Source organism: Papaver somniferum, unplaced genomic scaffold, assembly GCF_003573695.1.
Source record: "Papaver somniferum cultivar HN1 unplaced genomic scaffold, ASM357369v1 unplaced-scaffold_10, whole genome shotgun sequence".
Lineage (NCBI taxonomy): Eukaryota > Viridiplantae > Streptophyta > Magnoliopsida > Ranunculales > Papaveraceae > Papaver > Papaver somniferum.
The window spans coordinates 12923005-12944787 of record NW_020618825.1 but is presented as its reverse complement, the minus strand read 5'-3'; the positions used below and the strand labels follow the sequence as shown (position 1 = coordinate 12944787).

The 21783-nt window shown below is 36.1% G+C and overlaps 1 protein-coding gene across 1 annotated transcript; it reads left to right on the top strand.

Annotated features, from left to right (window-relative positions):
• The first annotated feature begins 17138 nt into the window (after positions 1–17138).
• Positions 17139–17841, top strand: LOC113326722. The gene is made up of 2 exons (XM_026574386.1): positions 17139–17230; positions 17341–17841. Exons 1-2 carry the CDS (start codon positions 17161–17163, stop codon positions 17766–17768), a joined length of 498 nt encoding a protein of 165 aa, XP_026430171.1. The 5' UTR covers positions 17139–17160; the 3' UTR covers positions 17769–17841.
• The last annotated feature ends 3942 nt before the right edge of the window (positions 17842–21783 follow it).

The following is a 21783-nucleotide window of genomic DNA, read 5'->3' as shown; positions in this document are numbered from 1 at the left end:
ATAACAAATATTCCTATCGGTGTTGGTATCCCAACATCCCCAGCCTCTTGAAATGCAACTTGTCCTCAAGTTAAATTGGTTGAATGATTCATTACGATAACATCATCAACGTCGGCTCCTTCAAAAAGTAATAATTGGCCTTCTCCTGTTCCTTGGCAGTGATGACCTGGTTTATAAACTTGGTCACAACCGAAACATAAACCTTGCTTGCGCTTTTCTTCTTGCTCGAACCTAGAAATTCGACGAACAGGAGTTGAAGTAGACGTAGTTTCCACAACGGGTGTTGATGCACTTTTTGGAGACTTTGCAGCTTTAAAACTTGATGTTGCATTGATGGCATCTTCTTGCAGAAGTGCCAATTCAAAAGCGTCTGATAAGCTTATGGATCGACGCATTTGAACACCTGCTCTTATATCTTCACGTAGAGCAAAAACAAAAATACTAATTTGATGCTCTTCGGCCATCCCATGAACAAAATTCAATATTTTTTCAAACACAGTAATAAGGTTGCGAATAGTATCTTTTTGTGACAGCTTAGATAAAGTAATGCATGCATCAATATGTTGTCGATTACCGAAACGAGAACGAAGTGTACGCGAGAACTGTTCCCACGTTAAATCTCCTAAAGAGTCTTTGATCCATCGATACCATGCGTTTGCATCACCGTCAAGATGTGTTGCAGCTACAGGTACCTTTTGAGCGTCGGTTAGGCCATGAAGAGAAAAATATTGCTCAGCTTTAAAAATCCACCCTTCTGGATCATCACCATCAAATATAGGAAACTTCAGAGTAATAGGTCCCCCTCGGATCACTGGAACAGCCCCACCGTTAACGCGGCGATTATTATTATCAAGTCGCTCATGGTGACCACCACCTTGCTGCAGGCGAATAAGAGCTCCAATGTTGCGATTCATGGATTGCAGTTCTATAAGGAGGTTGGTTTGAGTGTTCTGGAGAGTTGTTTGCGCTTCTCGGAAGGTTTCAATCTTCGTATTAGAATCTTCACGCTCAGTTCACATCTCTTCAAGAACGGTCGTCAAAGAAGAATTCAAAGTTTCAAGACGATCATTCAATTGTGCGTTGGTTACACCCGTCATCTTCCAAAAGTAATACGGCTGGTATAGTATGGTAACAGGAGCAACCTGGTTGTTGTTGGAAAAAATCTAATATATACAGGCTACTGTATGTTGAGGTTGTAAGTGAGGATATATATATCTTTTGATCCAGGCAAGTGGGTTGATAACTATTAATTAAGTAATCAATAGAGACCACGGGAGCAAAAATTTTAAACGGGCAAATTAAGTCACCGACCAAGATGGAGCCTTCCTTGTTGTCACAGACGTCTTCTTCTCTGTTTTTTATTTTAAATCGTTGAATGATGCCTTTCCATAGTTAACGTCAGCAACAATCGTTCGTTTTTTTTTTGTTTTTTGGTTTTTGGCAGCGGAAGATTGAACAGAAAGAACCGGTTGTGATACCAAATGTCAGGGTACCGATCATAAACTCGTTATAAGCCCATGGGCAGAACTCAACTCGAAAACCGGTTGACTAGATGAGGAAACCTATTGACTTATAAACTACCCAATTAAGCCTCATCAACATCATGTTATGGTACCGACCATAAACTCGTCATAAGCCCATGGATAGAACTCAACTCGAAAACCGGTTGACTAGATGAGGGAACCCATTGACTTATAAACTACCCAATTAAGCCTCATCTAACCAATGTGGGACTAGGATCCCAACATCCAACCACGCTTCCAGACCCCAACGTCCTCATTGGCCCACTCTATCGACATTGACCTGGCGGTATCCCTTTCCTGATGGAAGCTCCACTCGACTATCAATATTCAATGCGGTGACAACTACGCCCATATATAGGTTCCTCTATACCTTAATCCATCCTATAGGTATCCCCTTCGGTGGAGCGAGTATGGGTCCTGGAGGTTGGCTCTGATACCAAATGTTAAGCACCTAGACCAAAAAGATAGAAAAGTGATAGAAATCCTTTGAGTTGGGGATTAGCCGCCGTTTTAACCAAAGCTCTTAATTATATTGATTGATTTCAATGTCTAAACCCTAGAACAAACTATGAATATATATATATATATATGGTGGATTTGGTTGCAGAATTCACAATTTCCAAGAATTTGTAATCCGACGTGATTACAAATTCTGAGATTCATGTAAATCCCTCGTATGTTTGGCAATTCAGTTGAGATTCCTAGGATTCATAAAATTTTCTTGTGTTGAAGTCCATGTATTGTTTGGCATTGCTCTAAGAATCTTAAAATTGTATATATATGGGTTTGGGAGTAAAAAAAAAGGGTCCATAAATCCCCTAATAAGTTTCCCAGCAAATCTTATGGGGAGAGGTCAGACTCCATATGGAGGATTTGATGGAAAAGTGAATCCCGTCGGAAACGTAATTCCAGGGATTTGGACAACCAAATGTAGCGAGGGAAACATAATTTCACCAAATCCCCTGGACCCATAAATCCCATCTTTAAAATTCTACATCCATAACCAATAATAGAGAACCTAGCTTGAATCCTAAGCAAATAATAAATAAGAAAACACAAACTCATTCCTAAAATAACTAATATTCCTCATGAGTGTTGGTATCCCAACACAATTCAACTGAGCATGCAAGACCACCGAACATTGTTCTTGTAGCAATGATCATACAAATAATCCAATTATAAACGCCAATTCAATTCTCCGTTCCATATAATTTTAGATTAAAAAATCAATTTTCACAGAAAAATAAGCCCAAGAATAATTACCTTTAAACAAAGATTCAAAGAATACATGAACTTAAAGATGAAAATCATATAGTGATATTGGCTTGTGGTTGCCAGAAATTAATCTTTGATCTGCGACAATAATCAACAGAGAGCTTGGGTGTTTGAGATTCCAAGTTTTAACCTAGCAACTTAAAGAAACGAAAGATAAAGAAAAAAAAAAGATTGTTTCTTTTTTTTTTGTCTGTACAGGGAGGGACTTATTAGTGGGAAACATGGCGAGCCGTATACTGGGTCATATTTCAACTACTGGGCTAAATATGATTTTGACCTGGGCTAATTTTTTTCCTCTTACAATTACGCTAGTAGTAGAATCATAATTTTGGGCAAACCAAAATCTTTCAAGGCATACTGAATGAAGACAAAAAAGGTTGTTGAATAGCAAAATCAGATAACCCCTTAACCCAAATTTTTTTTAATGACAAATCTGCCCTTTACGTATTAGTGTTAATAATCTTGATTAGTGATTAAATATTTTGTTTAGATATTAAGATAATTTTCAGAATTATAAGAGTTGTTTAGATGAAAAATATGAGGAAAAAAAAATCAAAGTTTTGGTTTGGTTAAGAAGGAGAGAAAGAGAAGGAGAAAGTGAGAAAATTATAATTCTTGATTCAATGGAGGATGAGGAGGGTCATATATCATCTAAAAAACCTAGGAAAATACACATCAACTACACCAATGATTCACAAATGGCTGATTTCTTAGATTATGAATCATGGTTCGGCGAAACAGGTTGAGGTTCGGCTCACATCTATGAGCCGAATCTACCAATTGATGAACGGTTCGGCTTACTGAATCTGTTTACTGCATGCGCCGAACCTATAATTTCCAATTCCCACCCTTTTACTAGACACTAGTTCGGCTTATATGAAAGTTTCATAGTAAGCCGAACAACATCCTAAATAGTCCGGAATAGAATCATTACTAATTCGTCTTACATATCCAAATTCGTATGTGCCGAACATAATTTTTTAATTTCTGGGTTGAAATATTTACTGGTTCGGCACATATGGAGAATATCGTATCAGCCGAAACCTCTTATGTTCAAGGTTCGGCACATAATATGATTATCGTCTGAGCCGAACATGAATTTGTTAATTTTTGGGTTAAAATATTGTTCGCGGTTCGGCACATATTGAGGATATCGTATAAGCCGAAACCTATAAATGTTCATAGTTCGGCACATAATGTGATTATCGAATGCGCCGAACCTGAAGGACAAATGATTCGGCGTGTAACTAACATTAGAGGATAAGCCGAACTCTGTAAATTCGGAACATAATTGTTAAGCTATTCATTAAAACATGAAATTGACGGTGTCCATAACCCAATCCCAGCACCATTAAAAACAAAGTTCAGCACCTTAAAGCAAAGGTGTTTGCAACACCATAAAAGTGTACTTAAAACATAAGAAAAAGTGTACCATAAAAGTGTACATAAAAGGGCATTTAACCACGACCCCTCTTCTTTGTTCCACGACCACCTCTTCTTCCACCTTGGTCTTCATCTTCCGACGCATCATTACCGGGTTGGACGGTAGCACCAACTTGGCTTGTACCTTCACCAACTTGTCGAGACCTCTTAGTGGTAGGCCTTTGTTCGGGTTCCTAGGGTCCTTGTCCTTTGTTGATGATTGCATCCCACTTGTCGATGAGGTATTTTTGTACTTCCACGGTCATTGTTGTTTTGCAACCAAGTTTGGCCTTCATTTTCTTCAACATCTCCCTACCCGCGGCAACCTATTTTTCATTTGAGAACAACTTATAACCATGAGGTTGAAGACATTTTTACCATAACTAATATATGAAAACAGTATAAAGTGAAGTCATTCTTACCATAACCTTGAAAGCTTTGACTACATCTTCGGAATTAGACTTGTTGGTGATCTTGATTGGCCTCGACTTTTTGGTGATCTTGATTAGCCGATCCTATATATTCGGCTCACAACCGATACCGTCGAATAAGCCGAATCTAGACTTATGAATCGAAACCTTTATTCGGCGCAAAACTAATACAACCATACAAGCCGATCCTAAGCACATGCAAAAATTCTGAAATTCAAACAACAATTATTCGGCACAAAACTAATACTACCATACCAGCCGATCCTACGCACATGCAAAATTATTAGCCGATCATATATATTCGGCTCACAACCGATACCTTCGAATAAGCCGAATCTATGATTATGAACTCAAACATGTATTCGGCGCAACATGATATCATATAAATAAGCCGATCCTACACACTAGTAAAATTTATGAAATTTTAACAATGATATTCGGCGCAACCCTAATACTATCGAATAAGCCGAATCTAGACTTATGAATTCAAACATTTATTCGGCACAAAACTAGTACTACCATATGAGCCGATCCTATACACATGCAAAAATTCAGAAAATTCAAACAACAATTATTCGGCACAAAACTAATAATACCATACAAGCCGATCCTACGCGCATGCAAAATTTCTGAAATTCACAAAACATATTCGGCACAAAACTAACACCATCGAATAAGCCGATCCTAAGTATAAGTCTCTGTGTCACCAAGTTCGGCTCAAAACGGATTTCAGATATACGCTGAGCCGTTCAAATGCACTTTCAGGGTTCAGTTTCAAGAACAGCTCGGCGCACATCTAAGATTTGTTTTGCGCCGAACCATACCCTGTAACCGCCGCAGAAACATGATTTTGACGAATTAAATCAATCAAACCAATCAAAAACATCAAATACGAGATGGGTTTGTAAAACTAACCTTCTTATTATCATTTGTGGAGTTGGTTCTTCTTCAATCTCTTCTTCCGGTTGATTTTGTGGTTGATTTTGAGTTTCTTCTTCACTCTCTAAATCTTCTTCTTCTTCAATCGGTTGTTCAATCGCTCGATTAGAACGAGATACTGGCTTACGGCGAACCATTATATAGATGAGTTTAATCGTCAACTAAATTTTCACGAATCGACGATTAAATTTCTGCGATGATACGATGAAAAAAAAGGAAGAAGAAGGGTTCGGCTGTTGTGGAGGAGGAAGAAGAAGGGGTTAGGGATATGAAACTGATTTTGGTTTATTGATTATAGGTTTTTGTATTAGGGATAGGGATAGATTATTAGTAATTTAGAGAATTTAAGGGCATATAGGTAATTGAACCACCCCATAGAGTACCCCTTATAAGGTCACCCAAGTTAGGACTAGTCCTTTGTATGCCTTGAAAGTTTTAGGCATGCCCAAAATTAGTGTTCTAGTAGTAATCGACTTTCACCATATTCTTGGGGGCTACAGCCTAGGTATGACACCCCCAGTAATAAGAATAGAAGCCTCATTTGGGGCATACATGAAAATTTTGGGGCATACAGACTTATTACGCCATCCAATGCAAGATGATAAGGGGTGTTCTAGTGATGCTTAAATTACTATAATACCCTTATATAGTTTAAATTACATTATTATCCTTCCACTAAATTAATTTCTAATCCTAAAATTTTCACACTAATTAACCATCCACTAATTAACTACCCTCCCACTAGTTAACCCGCTAATTAGTTTTAAAACCAAAACCCCTTCTCTTTCCCTCTTCTTCTCCAAAAACAACTACCAAATTCTCAAAATTTGATTTTTCGATTAAGCTCTCGGTTAAACCCATATTTGGCACCTCGTTATAAGCAACGTGCTATAGGTAAGACGCCGAATTCTGGCGTTGCTTCTGTAGCATCTCAATCTAGGATTTTTGAAAAAGATGGAGATGAAGAGGATAGTGGATTAATTGGTGTTGGAGAGCGAGAAATAGACCTCTAAAGGTATTTCCCACAAACCCATTTTTTTTTTTTTCCGCATTTCATTGATTTCATGACATGTAATCGATGATTCCTTGCGATTTTGGTAGTTACAGATTAGTGTTCGGCTGACAGTCATCAGCCGATTTTTTTTTCTACAAACGAAGAACAGTTAGGCTGAAAAACATGTTGTATTTTGAATATCGAATCAGCCGAACCTACATTTTCGGCTTATACATAATTGTTATGATAATCAGCCGAACTTGAATAATCCATCTTACACTGTTCGGCACATTGTTCGGCTCATTTTAATAAATATCAAATGTGCCAAACTTTACTCTGTGTATGACTAATAGGTTCCTATAAACTTGTCCATTTATAGGTGACTTATCACATTGTTTAGTAGAGCCATATTTATTTATTTTGGAAAATTAATTGAGGTGTATCAATTGTTTTATCACCCATCCGGGAAAATTCAAAGAAAAGCTTAAAAAGAGAACAATAGAAGTGACTCTTTCTAATTCAAAAACTCCCAAACCTCGAGGTGGTGGCACCAAAAACTTGCATGCATGGGAAAGGCGAAATGACACGGGTGGATGTTTGCCTGTAGAAAAAGAGGATGATAATGATGAAAATAAGGGTGTAGTATGAGGTGATGAAGAAAATGGTGGTGGCAGGGAGGATAAAGATGTGAAATATAATATGAATGATAAAATGTGGTGTAAAGAGATGATAAAGATTTAAAGATCTCTTCTTAAGGATTTTCTTATATAGAGCTCTCAAACTTAGGCTTTAGAATCCTTCCGAAACCGTTTCTCCTAAAGATAAAAGTCAATTTTGCGTACAAACATGCCTCATAACAGTGTCAGGTTCCGCTAATACCTTGCCAACCTTTCCCAGCCGAACCTGAAAAATGAAATTTACCCCAGGTGGTTGTCAGGTTCGGCTGACTCGATTATATTAATTTTAAGCCGAACTTATCTCTGTAAACACTTCGAAAATCTTGATTTGAGGTTCCGGGTTCGGCTAACTCGTGATGATGAGTTATCATCCAAACTTATCTCTGTACACTCATGTTTTTAGATTTTATTTTGGCCATAACTTCTTCGTCCGACATCAGAATGGCCTCATTCTTTTTGCGTTGTTTTCGTCTTTTAATTCTCTTGAAGATGACGATAATATCCCATTGATTTGAATCAGTTTAATTTGTACATTGATGTTCTCCATTAGTAGACTTCACTATCGTTTGAGGTTAGGTTCGGCTCATTCGCAATACTATTTAAAAGCCGATCTTTGAAGTTCCGCTCATTAGCACATCCTCTTTAAGCCGATCCATGGAATTTATTTGGTGCGAAAATAATTCTATGACAGTTCATCTTATAAAGAATTCAATCGTACAAACCGAACTGTTCTTATTTATCAAGGTTCGACATACAAATTATCTGCCGAACCTAACTCTGGTGCGCCGAACTATATACAAAAATCATAACTTTTGGTGAATTCAAGCTAAAAAACGTACATTAAACAACGTGTACAACCATACCTATGTATTATTAGCATTGGGTCCTCATCCATGTATTCATCTTCGGGATTTGGCTCCAAAAAGTCATCATCTTGAGCTTGAGAAAAAAGTTGAGTTTGAGATTGAGTTTGGGTAAAATCATTTTCATAATCCAACAAATAAGCCATCTACGGATCTCCATCGTAATTGATATGTATTTTCTTAGCTTTACGTGATGAAGATTCAGCTTCCTCACTCGAATTTGGATCACACATCTATCAACAATCACAAAGATCTCAAAGAATTTTTTTTATTTATTTACTCCTCTTCTTCTTCTTCTAAAATAACTCACTCACTCTCTCAAAAAAGAAAATTATTATCCTAAATTAACATTAAATTAACTACAATCATTAATAACTAATAAATCAAATTAGCAGTAATTTAACGCTAATCAGTCAAGGGTATTTTCACATTTATGAAAAAAGGTTGGATAAGGGATATCCTAGAAACACTATTTCCAACCCTGTTTTTGTCTTATTCTATATTCCCCAAAATTGTCTTGTATGCCCCAAATGAGGGTTCTAAGAATATAGCAACGAACACACACAAGTTCAAATTATACTCTAGCTATGTTACATAAGAACGATTTTTTGGGGACCATGGTTTTTTCGGAGGGACCACGGTTTATTTTGGGTAAGACATTAGAAGTAAATCTAGGTCACCCCTTATCTAGATATTTATATTAATACCTAAATTACCATCTTGATTAATTTTGGGTAATAATTAGTTAGTGTAATGATTAGTGAGATGATTAAGTTAAAGATAATTAGTGGGTTTGTTTTTTTAAAGAAGTAGAATTATTGAGAGAGTAAAGTTAGAGAAGATGAAGAAGGAAAACATGAAAAACGATGGATTTTACCAACCACAGCCGGAGGAAGGGTATTTGGGTACCCAAGTAAGCTTCAAATTTAGATAATGTTGGTTGAATTGCTCCAAATTTTTAAAAAACTGTAAATTTTTAGAGTAAATTTGGGCTTGTTCGGTTACCTTATGTGAAGAACAGGTTACCGAATTCATCTGAAAGTGTAGTTTGGTTACTTTTTCCAAACACGCAGGTTACCGAACTCGCTCTTTAATGGAGGTTTTTAGCCGTTCGGTAAACAGACATGTTACCGAACTTTGTTTATAGGATTTACAAAGTAATGTTTGATTGGTTCGCAAACTTTAACCCAGCATTATATCTAACCGAACTCCACATGTATGCAATTAGTGAAGAGTTCGGTTTGTCAAGAGTTTTTGCGAACAAACCGAACATAGTGGGACAAGTTCGGTTAAATTGAAACTCAACATAGTAGGAAAAATAGCACAGTTCGGTTACATTAGAAATTTTTTTTCCTTTTTGTAATATGGGTAGGGTTCGGTTACTAGATAGTTTTAGAAATTTTTGCGAACCAAACGAACAGAGTAGGCAAAGTTCGGCTAAATCATAACTCAACATAGTGGGAAAAATAAAACAGTTCGGTTATATTGTTTTTTTTTTTTGGTATTATGGGTAGAGTTCGGTTACTAACTAGTTTTAGAATTTTTTGGGGACCAACCGGACACAGTATATTGGTTTTCAATGAGGAGTTCGGTTAAAACTATTTTTTGCGAACCAACCGAACTCGGAGTTCGGTTACGAAAGTTAAATTCGTGATAATCGAAGTGTTCTTGGTTTCAGAATGTTCGGTTACAAAATTAGTTTTTTAAAAACTATTCCTAACCGAACATGCCACTTTAACTTCCATTTAAACCATATTTTGAGGATTTCTACTCAATTTTCCCAATCTAAAAACAAATTAAAAAGATTGATGGGTTTTTCAATCGAACGAGGAACGTCAAGGAAAGAGAGAAGAAGAAAAGAACAATTTTTTTTTTTCAAAACTAAAAAATTTCGATTCCCCTTCTGTTTTTGATTTTGATTTTGGTTAATAAATTCATTTAGATTAGATGTATATGATTAGATTTATATAGCTATTAAGTTAGTTTTAATTTAAATTAAAGTAAAGGATAAATGTGTATTTACCTATTTTCAGGACACTCCTTATAAGTATAAGGAGGTTGGACTAATAAGACCATGATTCCCCAAAAAAAACATGATCCCTAAAAAGTGGTTCTTACATAATGGGGGTTAGTGTCCAGTGGGGAGGGTTGAAAGCCCATTTTCCTACGGATAGGAGTGAGGTGGGCTTTTCTACATATGGGCATAAAGAAGGATCATGCGGTTGAAAATAGTGCTATACTTTGGGTAGAAAGGATCAAAAGATTCATTAAGACCATGTTGACATAGTGATGTTGTATTCTCCTAAATGTTCAAACAGATAATGATGGTGAATAATGAATATTAAATTCCAACAACTGTGGATTAAGTGGCGAGGATGATTTTGTTTATATGGTTTTGGTAATTTTGGGGGATTTGGTAACCTCTGCAGCAGTCATACAAAATCCAACTAAGTTCGAAAGGGAAAAATGCATGCCAAATACTCTTATTTTGCCAAATGCATCGCATTGGTAACCATCACTTACCATCTTAACAGTGTGGCTCTTTCCATCACTCCCAAGTCTCCCATCAAATCCACCACCATTTTATCAATTAATGTGCCTCTTTTCGTTACTCCCTACACACCCTCGCTCACTCATGCTGGAAAACCTGTAGCGTACAACCACATGATTTCGTTGTTGGAAGGAATATTAACATCAAATCTTGAATCCGGAAAACTAATCTTCATTAAGACACCAAGTTTTTGTAAAAATGTTCTTATCAAGGTGTTCTACGTACCTATCAAAAATGCTCTTGAATATGAAAAACTAATCTTCTTATTAAAGTGCTCTATGTACCTATAAAAAATGAGCATAATCCGAAACATACAAAACATCACTATCTACCAATTTGATCAATATCCGTTGAAGATAAATGTTGCGATGCCAACTCTTAGTATTTGGTTTCTTTACGTATTTAGTTTCCTAGTTTTACAGGTTTCCTTAATTAGTTGCTTTCTTATCAAGTCTATTCAGCTATAAATAACTCTAGTTTAAGCTTGCAAGGTACGGATTATCAATATTAAGAAGTTTATTAAAATTTATTTTCAAAGGCAGAGGCTACTTGTCCCAGATCAAAGGATTTTATCCCCTGTTTTCAAGTATTCTTGCGACTTAATTCCAATATAAAGGTTTAGAACCCTAACAATAAAAGGTTGGTATTATAATTGGTAGATGGTACGATTTTGTATCTTAGAATATATTAACTTTTTGTAAAAAATGCCCGAGCTTTGTAAGTAAACCATGTTCACAAAGGATGAAACATTAAGTTCAAATTCGTAGGTATTTAGATTTTAAAAGTGGCGTGGAAATTGTGAAAAATAGAGTTTCTTTTCATTATCTTCCAATAAATTTTGAGTCAACTCATAAGCGCAATTGATTAATTATTGCATGAGATCATGCTGCTAAGATTCGTTAATCAAACTTCAATAGTTGCCAAAGTCTAAGCGAATACATCTATTAACAATTCGAACGAGATCCAATCGGATCAACTAAAATCGAAAAGGAAATATAATCTTCATCAACGCACACACTGTGAATCACATGGACCATTTCGTGGAAATCGATTCAAATAAAATAAGATAAAAAACAGAAATTATATTTTCTTCCTATATAATTTTTGTGCAACTGTAGCATGTCTATCAAAAAAAAATGAAAAAAAAAAGAAAGAAAAAAAAACTAATTGCAAAATGTTTGAATATATTGGGGAATTTTAATAAAGTGCCACACTTCCTATTTCATGTTTAAGAAAATGCCACCGTTTTTTTCAAAGTTTATTAAATGCCACACTCTTGACTTTTTCCGTCACGTTTTTTTTGAGAAAACAGTTAACTGGCGTTAGTATCCGTTAGTGCATATGTGGCATTAAATCAGCAGCGTAAAATGACATTAAAGCCCCTGAATCAGTAACTGGAACGAGTTAGCCAGTGATTGAGCAGAGAGTTAACTCGCGACTCGGTGCAGTCAAGAAAACGAGTTAACCTGGAACGAGTTAGTCACTGCATAAACAAGAATGCTACAAAGAACAATGCAAATCAGAAATGCATCTGAGAATATGTAAAAATTAACTTGAAAAGACAATTAACATGTAATCTGAAAATTAGTTCTAACTAATATCATTTTCATTCATAAAGCAAGATTATCCCATCAAAATAAAACTGATTTCTGGTACATATACATGTCCATACCAGAATCAGTGTCTAAAGCAACCAAAAAAACTAACCATCAATTAGATACTTGTCCACAACATATCTAAAACAAACAATAAAGCACACACACTTCTACTTCCTAGTCTTCTTAGCCTTGGTTTGCTTTCCCTTTGTGACAGAAAGATGTTGACTGACAGATCCAATACCAGCAAAATTCTGACTGAAATTTTGATTATCTTGTGTAGATCCATGAGTGTTAGGTCCTGCTACTGGTCTTCCTTGAGTGCTAGGTCCTACAGATGACTCACCAACAAAAAATGGTGTACCTCTGGATCTGTTCACCTTGGCTTTACCCCTTTCAGTGCTACTTTCAGGCTGATCTCTCTGTGTGAAGGTGCAGTTTGCAGCATCATACTCAGTGCTTGGCTTGAATCCAGTTTGGTTTTTACCAACATCACCACCAGCACAGGTTCTCTTGTTGTGGCCAGCAATAGATCCACATTTTCCACACTTCCTTTTCTTCACCACAGTTTCAGGCTCATCATAACTTCTCTTCGTCTTCTTTGCTGGTCTTCCAGTTTTTCTCTGATAAGGAGGAGGGTTTACGTTGACGTTCATGGTTTCCTGCCAGAAGAAGAGAAAACAAATGAGAAAGTTAAAGTAATGAAACCCTAAAGGGTTTGATTCTTAAATAGGGAAAAGAGAAAAATAAATAACCAATATCTTGAAAAGTAAATGCACCACTTTCAATAAAGTTTATAAATCTACCTTATCTTCCCATAACCATTCAGTTATGTCTTCTAAGGGTGTGACAACATTTGCATATGTGGTCCTATAATACTCCACGGAATAGTAAGGAGCACAATAACTGTTCAATCAATAAAACAAAGGTGTGTCAGTGTACAAGGAACAATAAATAATACAAACCACTTACAAAAACAAAAGTAAATGAATAATACAAAAAAAGTAATTGAATAATACAAACCACTTACTCTTTCCAGTTTGGCCTCAGCAGTTTCAATGCACATACAACATGTTGACAAGGGAATCCCCTTAGCTGCCATTGCAAACAAGTGCATTGTTTGTCTATAATATTCACTGTGAATATTTTCTTGGTGATCACATTAGTTACCAAATAAACTTGTCTAACCACACTGCCTTCTGTATCAAACTTTCCAACCAAGTCAAGCATCTTATTTATGAATTTAACAGCAGCAGGGACCAAACCTTTTTCATTCCACTTAGCAGATTCTTCCCTTCTCTTAAATAACAAACCCATGACTAACTGACCATACATCATGCCTAGTTGGATTATAGGTTTATCTCTCATATTAGAAGCCATGGAATTAAAAGATTCATAGAAATTGTTATTTATATGCTCACAACAGCTAAGGGGATCAAAATAGGCCCTAGACCAAGTACTTGGATCTTCTTTCCTAAGATATTCACCAGCATCAGCATTTTCTTTGCATATACTGTCAAAGTTCTCCTACATTGCAAAACAATCACAATTTTATATATAACCTACAAACTAATAATCAAGAAACATAGGGGATTTTAACAAAAGAGGCACAAACCTGAAAATGCTTTACTTTGTATGCTTTGCATGCATTCCACAATGAGCTGTGCAAGATTGGTGCCTTGTAGTATTTCTTGAAGTTCTTGTATAAGTGCCTGCATATGCAAATAAAGAGTTAGTACTTCTTCAAGTTCTTGAACAAATAGAAAAACACATACACAATGTAAACTACTGTAAAAAAACACATACCTGAAACAATATCTAACTCTTGCACCAGGGAAAACCTTAGGAACATCTTCCAACAAGCCTTTCTGCCTATCGGAAATAAAGGTAATTCTGCCAGCATGATGTGCATTGATTGCTGGAGCCAAATCCTTGAGGAACCCAGTCCAGTTCTCCTTAGTTTCACTCTGACAGACCTTAATGCCTAAAGGCACAAGATTATTCTGACCATCAAGTGCTGTTGCAGCCATTAGAACACCACCACGCTTTCCAGTTAGATGGCATGCATCTAACCCTATGACTGGTCTTCCTGCTTTCTGAAATCCTCTCATTGGTGCAGCAAATGAAATAGTCATGCTCATGAATGCCTTATCTGCACTTTAAGTAACCAAACTATGTAACTAACTGAGCATAACTTACAAATAAATAAAGGGAAGAGCATAAATAAGATGTATTGAACATAATGTTACCTTTTTTTCGATAACTGTATTTAGCAACTGACCCTGGATTAGTATGAGCCACCATTGCACAAATGATGGGTACATCCTTGTAGCTGTCATCATAATTACCAAACAGATCTTCTAAAAGAAGATTTCTTGCTTTCCATGCACAAGTATATGGTATATCTATGTTATGAGTAACAAAAAAGTCTCTTGCTATATGTCTAGGCTTTGGAATTAAGACCCCAGTTGTCTCCTTTAACTTCTCATGTACCACTTCTTTTACAAACTCAGGATTGACAGATCTGTTAAAACTCTTTGGATTTCCAACACAAGTATGTTCTAGATTAACCTTCCTAACAATGAAAGTAGGCTCATGACTTTTTATGCTTGCATTTACAAACCATTGACATCCATACTCTTCCCTAAACCTACATCTGACTCTTAATCTAGTTTTATCACTCTTGTAAACAGTGTACTGATAATTATTTTTTACACAGTAACCCCTAAGATGTTTCTTAAATGCCTTCTTGTTATTAAAAGCATACTTTACCTCAATCTTTGTAGGATCAACAGGAGCCACCTCTTCTTCTACAGGGAATAAGGGTTCTTCTTCTTCATCACTGTGCATATTGAAGTCTTCTTTCCAGTTCTTGTAATCAAACTTCGCTTTCACATCTTTATCATTTATTACTTCAAGACAATCATTATTATCATTACTCCCACCATCATTAGAAACTGCAATTGACAAACAACATCAAAGTGTTAGTACATTTAAAGAAAGGGGAAATAGACAATAAGTTATAAACATCAAAGGGTTAATACTTCAATACCTTCTTCATCATCTTCTTCACCGCTGCTTGAATGACTACTTCCATCTCCAACTTTATATGTCTTGACAATATCTTCATAATCAATATCATCCTCTTCATCACCGTCATATATTGGTGGAGCATTTGGGTCTTCAATGGGGTGACATTCATCCACAGTAGTGTTCTCTAACACCACATTCTCCTCATCATCATCACTGCTGACCCCTGCATCATTGTTGTTCACTGCATCAATCTGGTTCACTGCATCAATATTCTTGACTGCATCAGCCTAGTAATCATGGTTAAAGTTTTCAGTCACTTGAATTGGTACACTGCTAGAACCCACAACACTGGCTTGACTAACGCAAGAATAACCCTGAGATTCCATTTCATTTAACAGATCCACAAACAATTTCCTAGATACTCCTCCATTTGAGTTTTGAAACTTTGACTGAGCTTGCAACCTTGGTGATCTCCTTACAGTCTTTTCTGGTGATCTCCTTACAAACTTTTCCTTTGAAACTGGCTTTTTAGCAATCCTCTTATGGGACTTATTTGGAGTCTCATCAATTATTGTCACTGGTTGTTCCATTGCAGCCTCAATGAAGTCATTGTCATTACCGAATTCAGAATTTAATATCTTCAAATGTAAACATATAAATCCTTTATCATCAGGTACTGCATGCTCCCAGAACTTAAACAAGTCCTCATTCCTATCCATAATCTCAGGCAAACATGGTTCTATCATCCAATATAAACTAGGAATTTCATTTTCAGAAAGGCGCAACTTAACACGCAACATCTGCTCAAATTCCTTGAGGTCAAATTTTTCTCTATCCATGTGAGGGAAGAACAAAGTCATATTACTGTCCATAACCAAGACGCTGATGTCTCTATATGGATAATATGTTTCATCACTGCATCATAAGTAAACAAATAAACTTCAGTAAACCCACAAATTTCTAAGCACTGAAATCCAACAATTTAAACCCTAATCATACAAATTCCAAAATTTAAGCCCTACTTACATTACATATCAAACAATCAAACCCTAATTAAAAATAAATTTCAGAAATTGAACTCATGCTTCGAATCTCTATGAACTTTACTGAAACAATCAAACCCTAGTGAAAAATCAGAAAACAATCAAACCAAACATCAACTCATGCTTCGATTCAAAACCCTAAGATGCAACAACATCGATTTAAGTAACAAAATGAAAAGAAGACAAAAGGAAGATGAAGAAAGAGATGGGTTTCTTCAGAAATCGAGAATAACGAAGTTAGGGTTTTAGTAAAACATACAACTGGTTGTTCTTCCCGTTCTTCTTCTTCTTCTTCATCTTGAACTTTGCTGAAACCCTTTACTCAGATTCACAACCTAAACCAAATCCCTTTGTAGAACCCTAGTTTTCTCTAACCTAAGTTTCTCCGCTGGAAAAGAGAGACACGGAGAGAACGAAATGAAAAATGAGAAAGCAAAAAACTTGGTTTGGTTTCATTTCCGTGAAGGATAGGATAGTAAATTAAAACACTACACGTGTAGTAATCTCATGAAGCTAATCTTGAGCCGTCGATATATAGACAGGTGTAAGAATCTTGACCTGGTCAGCGAAATTTTGACCAATTAGGTGGGTCCAGACGGAAACACTAACAGTTGTGGCATTTAATAAACTTTTTAAAAAACGGTGGCAGTTTCTTAAACATGAAATTGGAAGTGTGGCAGTTTGTTAAAAATCCCGATATATTGTAATGGATTCAAGTGGGTGGCCAAGTCAGATTTTGCTCTATAAATAGAGAAGTTCTTGATCACATAAATGCGCACCACTAAAGTTTCTAAAGCCTTATCAAAAATCTAGCATGATGGTTTCTAAGAGCTCCCAAATTGGGTTGTTTTTCTTTGCAATACTTGCTTTATCCGTTAACTTTGGTAAGTATCAGCTAATAGGCTTCTTTTTTCTAAACAAGTTTTTCTAATTTTTTGTTTCGGGATATCGTTACTATCTAACGATGTGCATTTGATGATATTTATGTTTGCAGAGAAAACATCTGCACAAAACCCTTATACATGTTGGCATCGTGGGACTACTAAAGTATCAACAAACTACCATAGAGTCTTTGGAAGTGATCTCGAAGCTAAATGCACTTCTGTCCTACTTGAATGCGGAGCTAAATGTAAAGCGCAGGGCAGAAATATGACTTGGAGCATTTGCCAATGGAGAACTATACAACAGTTGTACGCATGCACAGCTTGCTGTGGATTTGTTGCTAGTCCTCCACCACCACCTCCTCCATGTCTGCCATCACCCCCTCCTCCATCTGCACCAGCACCTGATCAACCATCACCCCTGCCTCCATCTCAAGCACCAGAATTACCACCAAGTGATCAAGGTGATGATATGTCCGATCCAGCTGAGACCTTCTTATTCAAGGCAAGGAACAAGTTTCTCCGCTTGTACAACTTCTAATTGTGACGGATAGTGTCCGGAAATCAGAGCTAAAAAATCGTATGATAATTATCGCCATGTTTTTTCTTTTACTTTCTACTGCAGCTGTTGTTGCACTAAAAGATCCCTTACAGCATCAACTAGGACTAATACTAGTTGTGGTACATCATTATTGCAGCACAGTAAAGCTCGTTAGCTAGCTGCAGCCAATGTTCAAGTTATCTTTATGTTGTTCAATAATAAAAATAAGCAGTGTATGGTTTATTTATTTTTGTTATACATGACAGTTTTTGAGTTTTCCGTGTGGTCTTAACTCTTAACTCGTAAGAGCATCTCCACCAGAAGGTGTAAAACATCGTAGGTGGATTTTTCATTTAGTCCTTTTATTTATGGGGTCTACACATAGAGTAAATATAAGACCTCATATCTAAAAAATCATCTCCAACCGTGAGAAATTTAACTCTTAGAATTAAAAGAAAATTGGTTAAAAACATGATGTGGAGGTGCAACACGAGGTGTAGGTAACACTTTCTTGAACACCTTTATATTTAGTAATTGGTCCCTCTTAACTTCAGGACCCTATTATTGGAGATGGATTTATATCAAATAGAGATCTAACATCCTACGTGTCACTAAAAATAAATAGATCCACACTTTCTTGGAGATGCTCTTAGTGAACGAGGTAGATTTTGGGTGAAATATCAAATGTTGGGTCATTGACCAGTTATAGATCGCCTAAGAAATTAACAAAGTTCAGATTGCAAAACAAAATCAACTGTGGTGATCTGATCCACAATAGAGGGGTAAACTATATAGAGAACCCCATGTTCAGCTTCTGCTATTAATTGGTATTAATTAACTGGATTATACTGGATGCCTGACTGGATGGGATCTTATCTGAAATCTTCCCCAAATCAACAAGCACGAGCAATTAAGAATTTAAGATACCAATGCCAAACTACACCAAGGAGATGTGCGACTTCTGCATATAATACAATATCAATTACATTTATGAGGGATTAACTATATTAATCCGACTTCCTTCCATTTTACAATGCGCCTTAACTCCAGAAACGTGTTGAGTTCATGGGATACATTTTGTAACTCCGAAAATGATGACAAAGAGGAAATATGATAACAAATTACAGGTTCCATATTCCAAAACCAAAGCAATCCTGGATGATCTGATTCAAAATGATGGGTAAATTAAAAACTAGCCAACCAGGCAATCACACCACATATTCAAATATGTTGTAGGAATTTGGGCCTATGTGTCTGCAGCTCATCTATATGTTCACCCACTATGTACACCGTCTTGTACCGATTACGAGGGTAAAAACAATTTAGTTTAATTTGTTCTTCCTGGCATAAGTTGTCTTGTGAAACTATAAAATAGAGAAGGAGACCCAAAGTAGAGGGATGAAAAACAGATAAATTTTATTCATCACTACAATGGTCAACATTGGAGCCTCTATTTTTAGGGCTATATATAAGGGCATCCCGGTAATAAATGAGATTTATCCTAGACATCCTTAACATAATTACACGTTTATAACATTCCCCCTGATGACATTGTGTCTAAGATAATTTCCTCGTTAAATCCTTGTCAGAAAATCCCAAAGGGAAAAAACCTGATTGAAAGGAAAAAAGTACAAATGTGAGTAACCTTAGAACGGAGATGGACATGCATATGTTGCCTCATTAAAACCTTGACAAAGAAAAACCCAGTGGGACAAAACCTTGACGAAGGAAAAAGAGTACAACGTGATAGTCCAGTAAAATACCTTCTAGTTTGATATTCCCCCTGATAAGTACTTCAGTGAAAATGCTAGAGATAGTAATGATTTCTTGAAAAAATTTCCAGTTGATGAAGTCTTCTTTTATGTTAGTCTTCTAATGATAGTGTTTTCGAGTCTTCATGCTTCTTTATATACATTGAGTTTTTTGCTTCTTGGATTGCTAACTTCTCGAAGATGATTTGAAGAAATAATTGATATAGTTTCTTCTACAAAGTGCCAATATATTTTTACAGTTGCATAGGTGAACAAAATTTGTGATCATACCTTATGTGGATTAAAAGGATATCCAAATTCATAGGAGATGGTTATGTTGATGTGATCCAACAAAATGACCTAGTTAATGGTGGGAATCCACCAAAGAACCGAAATTATACAACTCCCCCTTGGATGACCACCATGTTGAATTAAATTGTCTCACTAAAACCTTTCCAGTAAAACCCAAGCGTCAAAATGTAGTTGCAGGAAATCCTACAACTACACCCTTAATAAAATCTATGGAACAATTAGGTAATCATCATAAGAATCATAAGAATTTTTATTAAAATCTTGAGAACAAATACAAAGTGATGAAGAAACTCTAACTTGGGAAGCAAATAATCTTTCTCTCTCCTAAATTTCTTGTGTAAGCTCTCCAAAAACATCCCTCCCAACACAAGGTTGTTTGGCTCCTTATATAGGAGTTTACATAGTGGAAGACAGCTAATAAAGCCCATAATTTCGGATCTGATGTGTGTCAGGGACGCACGGTTACAATGATCCTTTTCGCACGTGCTCTTCAATATCGCTCGAATCTTCATACTTTACTCGTGATTTAGATGACATCGTCTGGTGCGTCATTTTGGATAAGTTATACACGGTCATCTTCGTTCAATCATAATGATTATACTCTCGCATGTCTGATAGGTATGCGGTATTTTGTACCCACGGTGAAAATTCCAAGTGAAGAGAAACCTAAGAATACAAAAGAATTGTATCCCAGGTTTGTTTCACTAGAAGAGTTTATCACAAACATGCGGTCGATTTGTAAATCTCCGTGAGCGCTTGGCATTTATTGGCATAGTCATGTTGCAAAACTTCCAGGTCTTGTCTGGTAGCTGCGTGGGTTCCATTAGAATATCCCTCTTCATGCATTCAATTTCCTTATCTCTAGTTGGACCCCAAACAGTAAGCTGAAGAAAAGAACAAAACTACAAAAGCATATAAAGTGAGAATCGGTGACAAAAATGTCTTGTGATTTTGGCAAGGATGTCACAATTGTAATAAAAAATTCATGACCTTATGATGGCATCATGAAAAAGTGGTAAAGTGTACATTACACGAAATACAAACATGGATCCAGAAACTCATGAACTTTCGTAGATAGCAAGTATACATCCCAAATGTGGTGGTACAATCATTGCTCATGGGTAAATATGGGAGATGAGGAAAAATTTAAAAAGAATTTCAATAACCTTTCTGAGTAAGCAGTCATAATTTTTGAGAACCACATAATCAAGTTAGACATGGCTATCCATTCTTACAAATGATCCTCCTGATGGCAAGTATATTGTTATTCACCGTGTTCAAAATGAATGAAAAGAATATGAGATCCGTAGGAAAACTAGTCAAAACTATGGTGCGACTTAATTTAAGTTACCATCCCAGTAAAACAGCTGATAACAACAAAATGAAGCAGCTTAAGACATTACCTTTAATGTTAAATACAAAAATGTATTATATTTATGACTTGATAGACAAAGGAAAAACAAAAATACTTTATGACTTAATGTTAAATACAAAAATGAAGCATCTATGTATATTTAAAAGAAAAAACAGAAATGCTTAAACATGCTCTATTAATTGGTAAAATTCAACAGCAGCTACTGCTTTTTCAGTTCCTACAGGTATATTTTCAAATGAATGGTTTCATGATTCAGGAGCCTCAAATTATATGACATATAACTCATCCTTATTTGAGAATATACATCCCATTGTGACACCCAAGATTCATATAACTGACGAATCAAAATTGTCTGCTAGTCATATTGGTCAAATCAGAGTTTCGAACAAGATATATGTTCCTGATGTACTGCTTGTTCCTCATATCAAGATGAATCTGATATCTGTTGGTCAGCTTTATAACCAAGGGTTTAACATTCATTTCACTCCATCTAGTTGTTTTATACAGGATCTCAAGACAGGAAAGCTTGTTAGGATAGGCCGTAGAGTTGGTAGGTTGTATCTGTTAGAGCATTGCT

Coding starts and splice junctions, on each gene's coding strand:
- LOC113326722 (XM_026574386.1), top strand. CDS start 17,161: ATGATGGTTTCTAAGAGCTCCCAAATTGGGTTGTTTTTCTTTGCAATA. Junction 17,231..17,340: donor TGCTTTATCCGTTAACTTTG/GTAAGTATCAGC, acceptor TTATGTTTGCAG/AGAAAACATCTGCACAAAAC.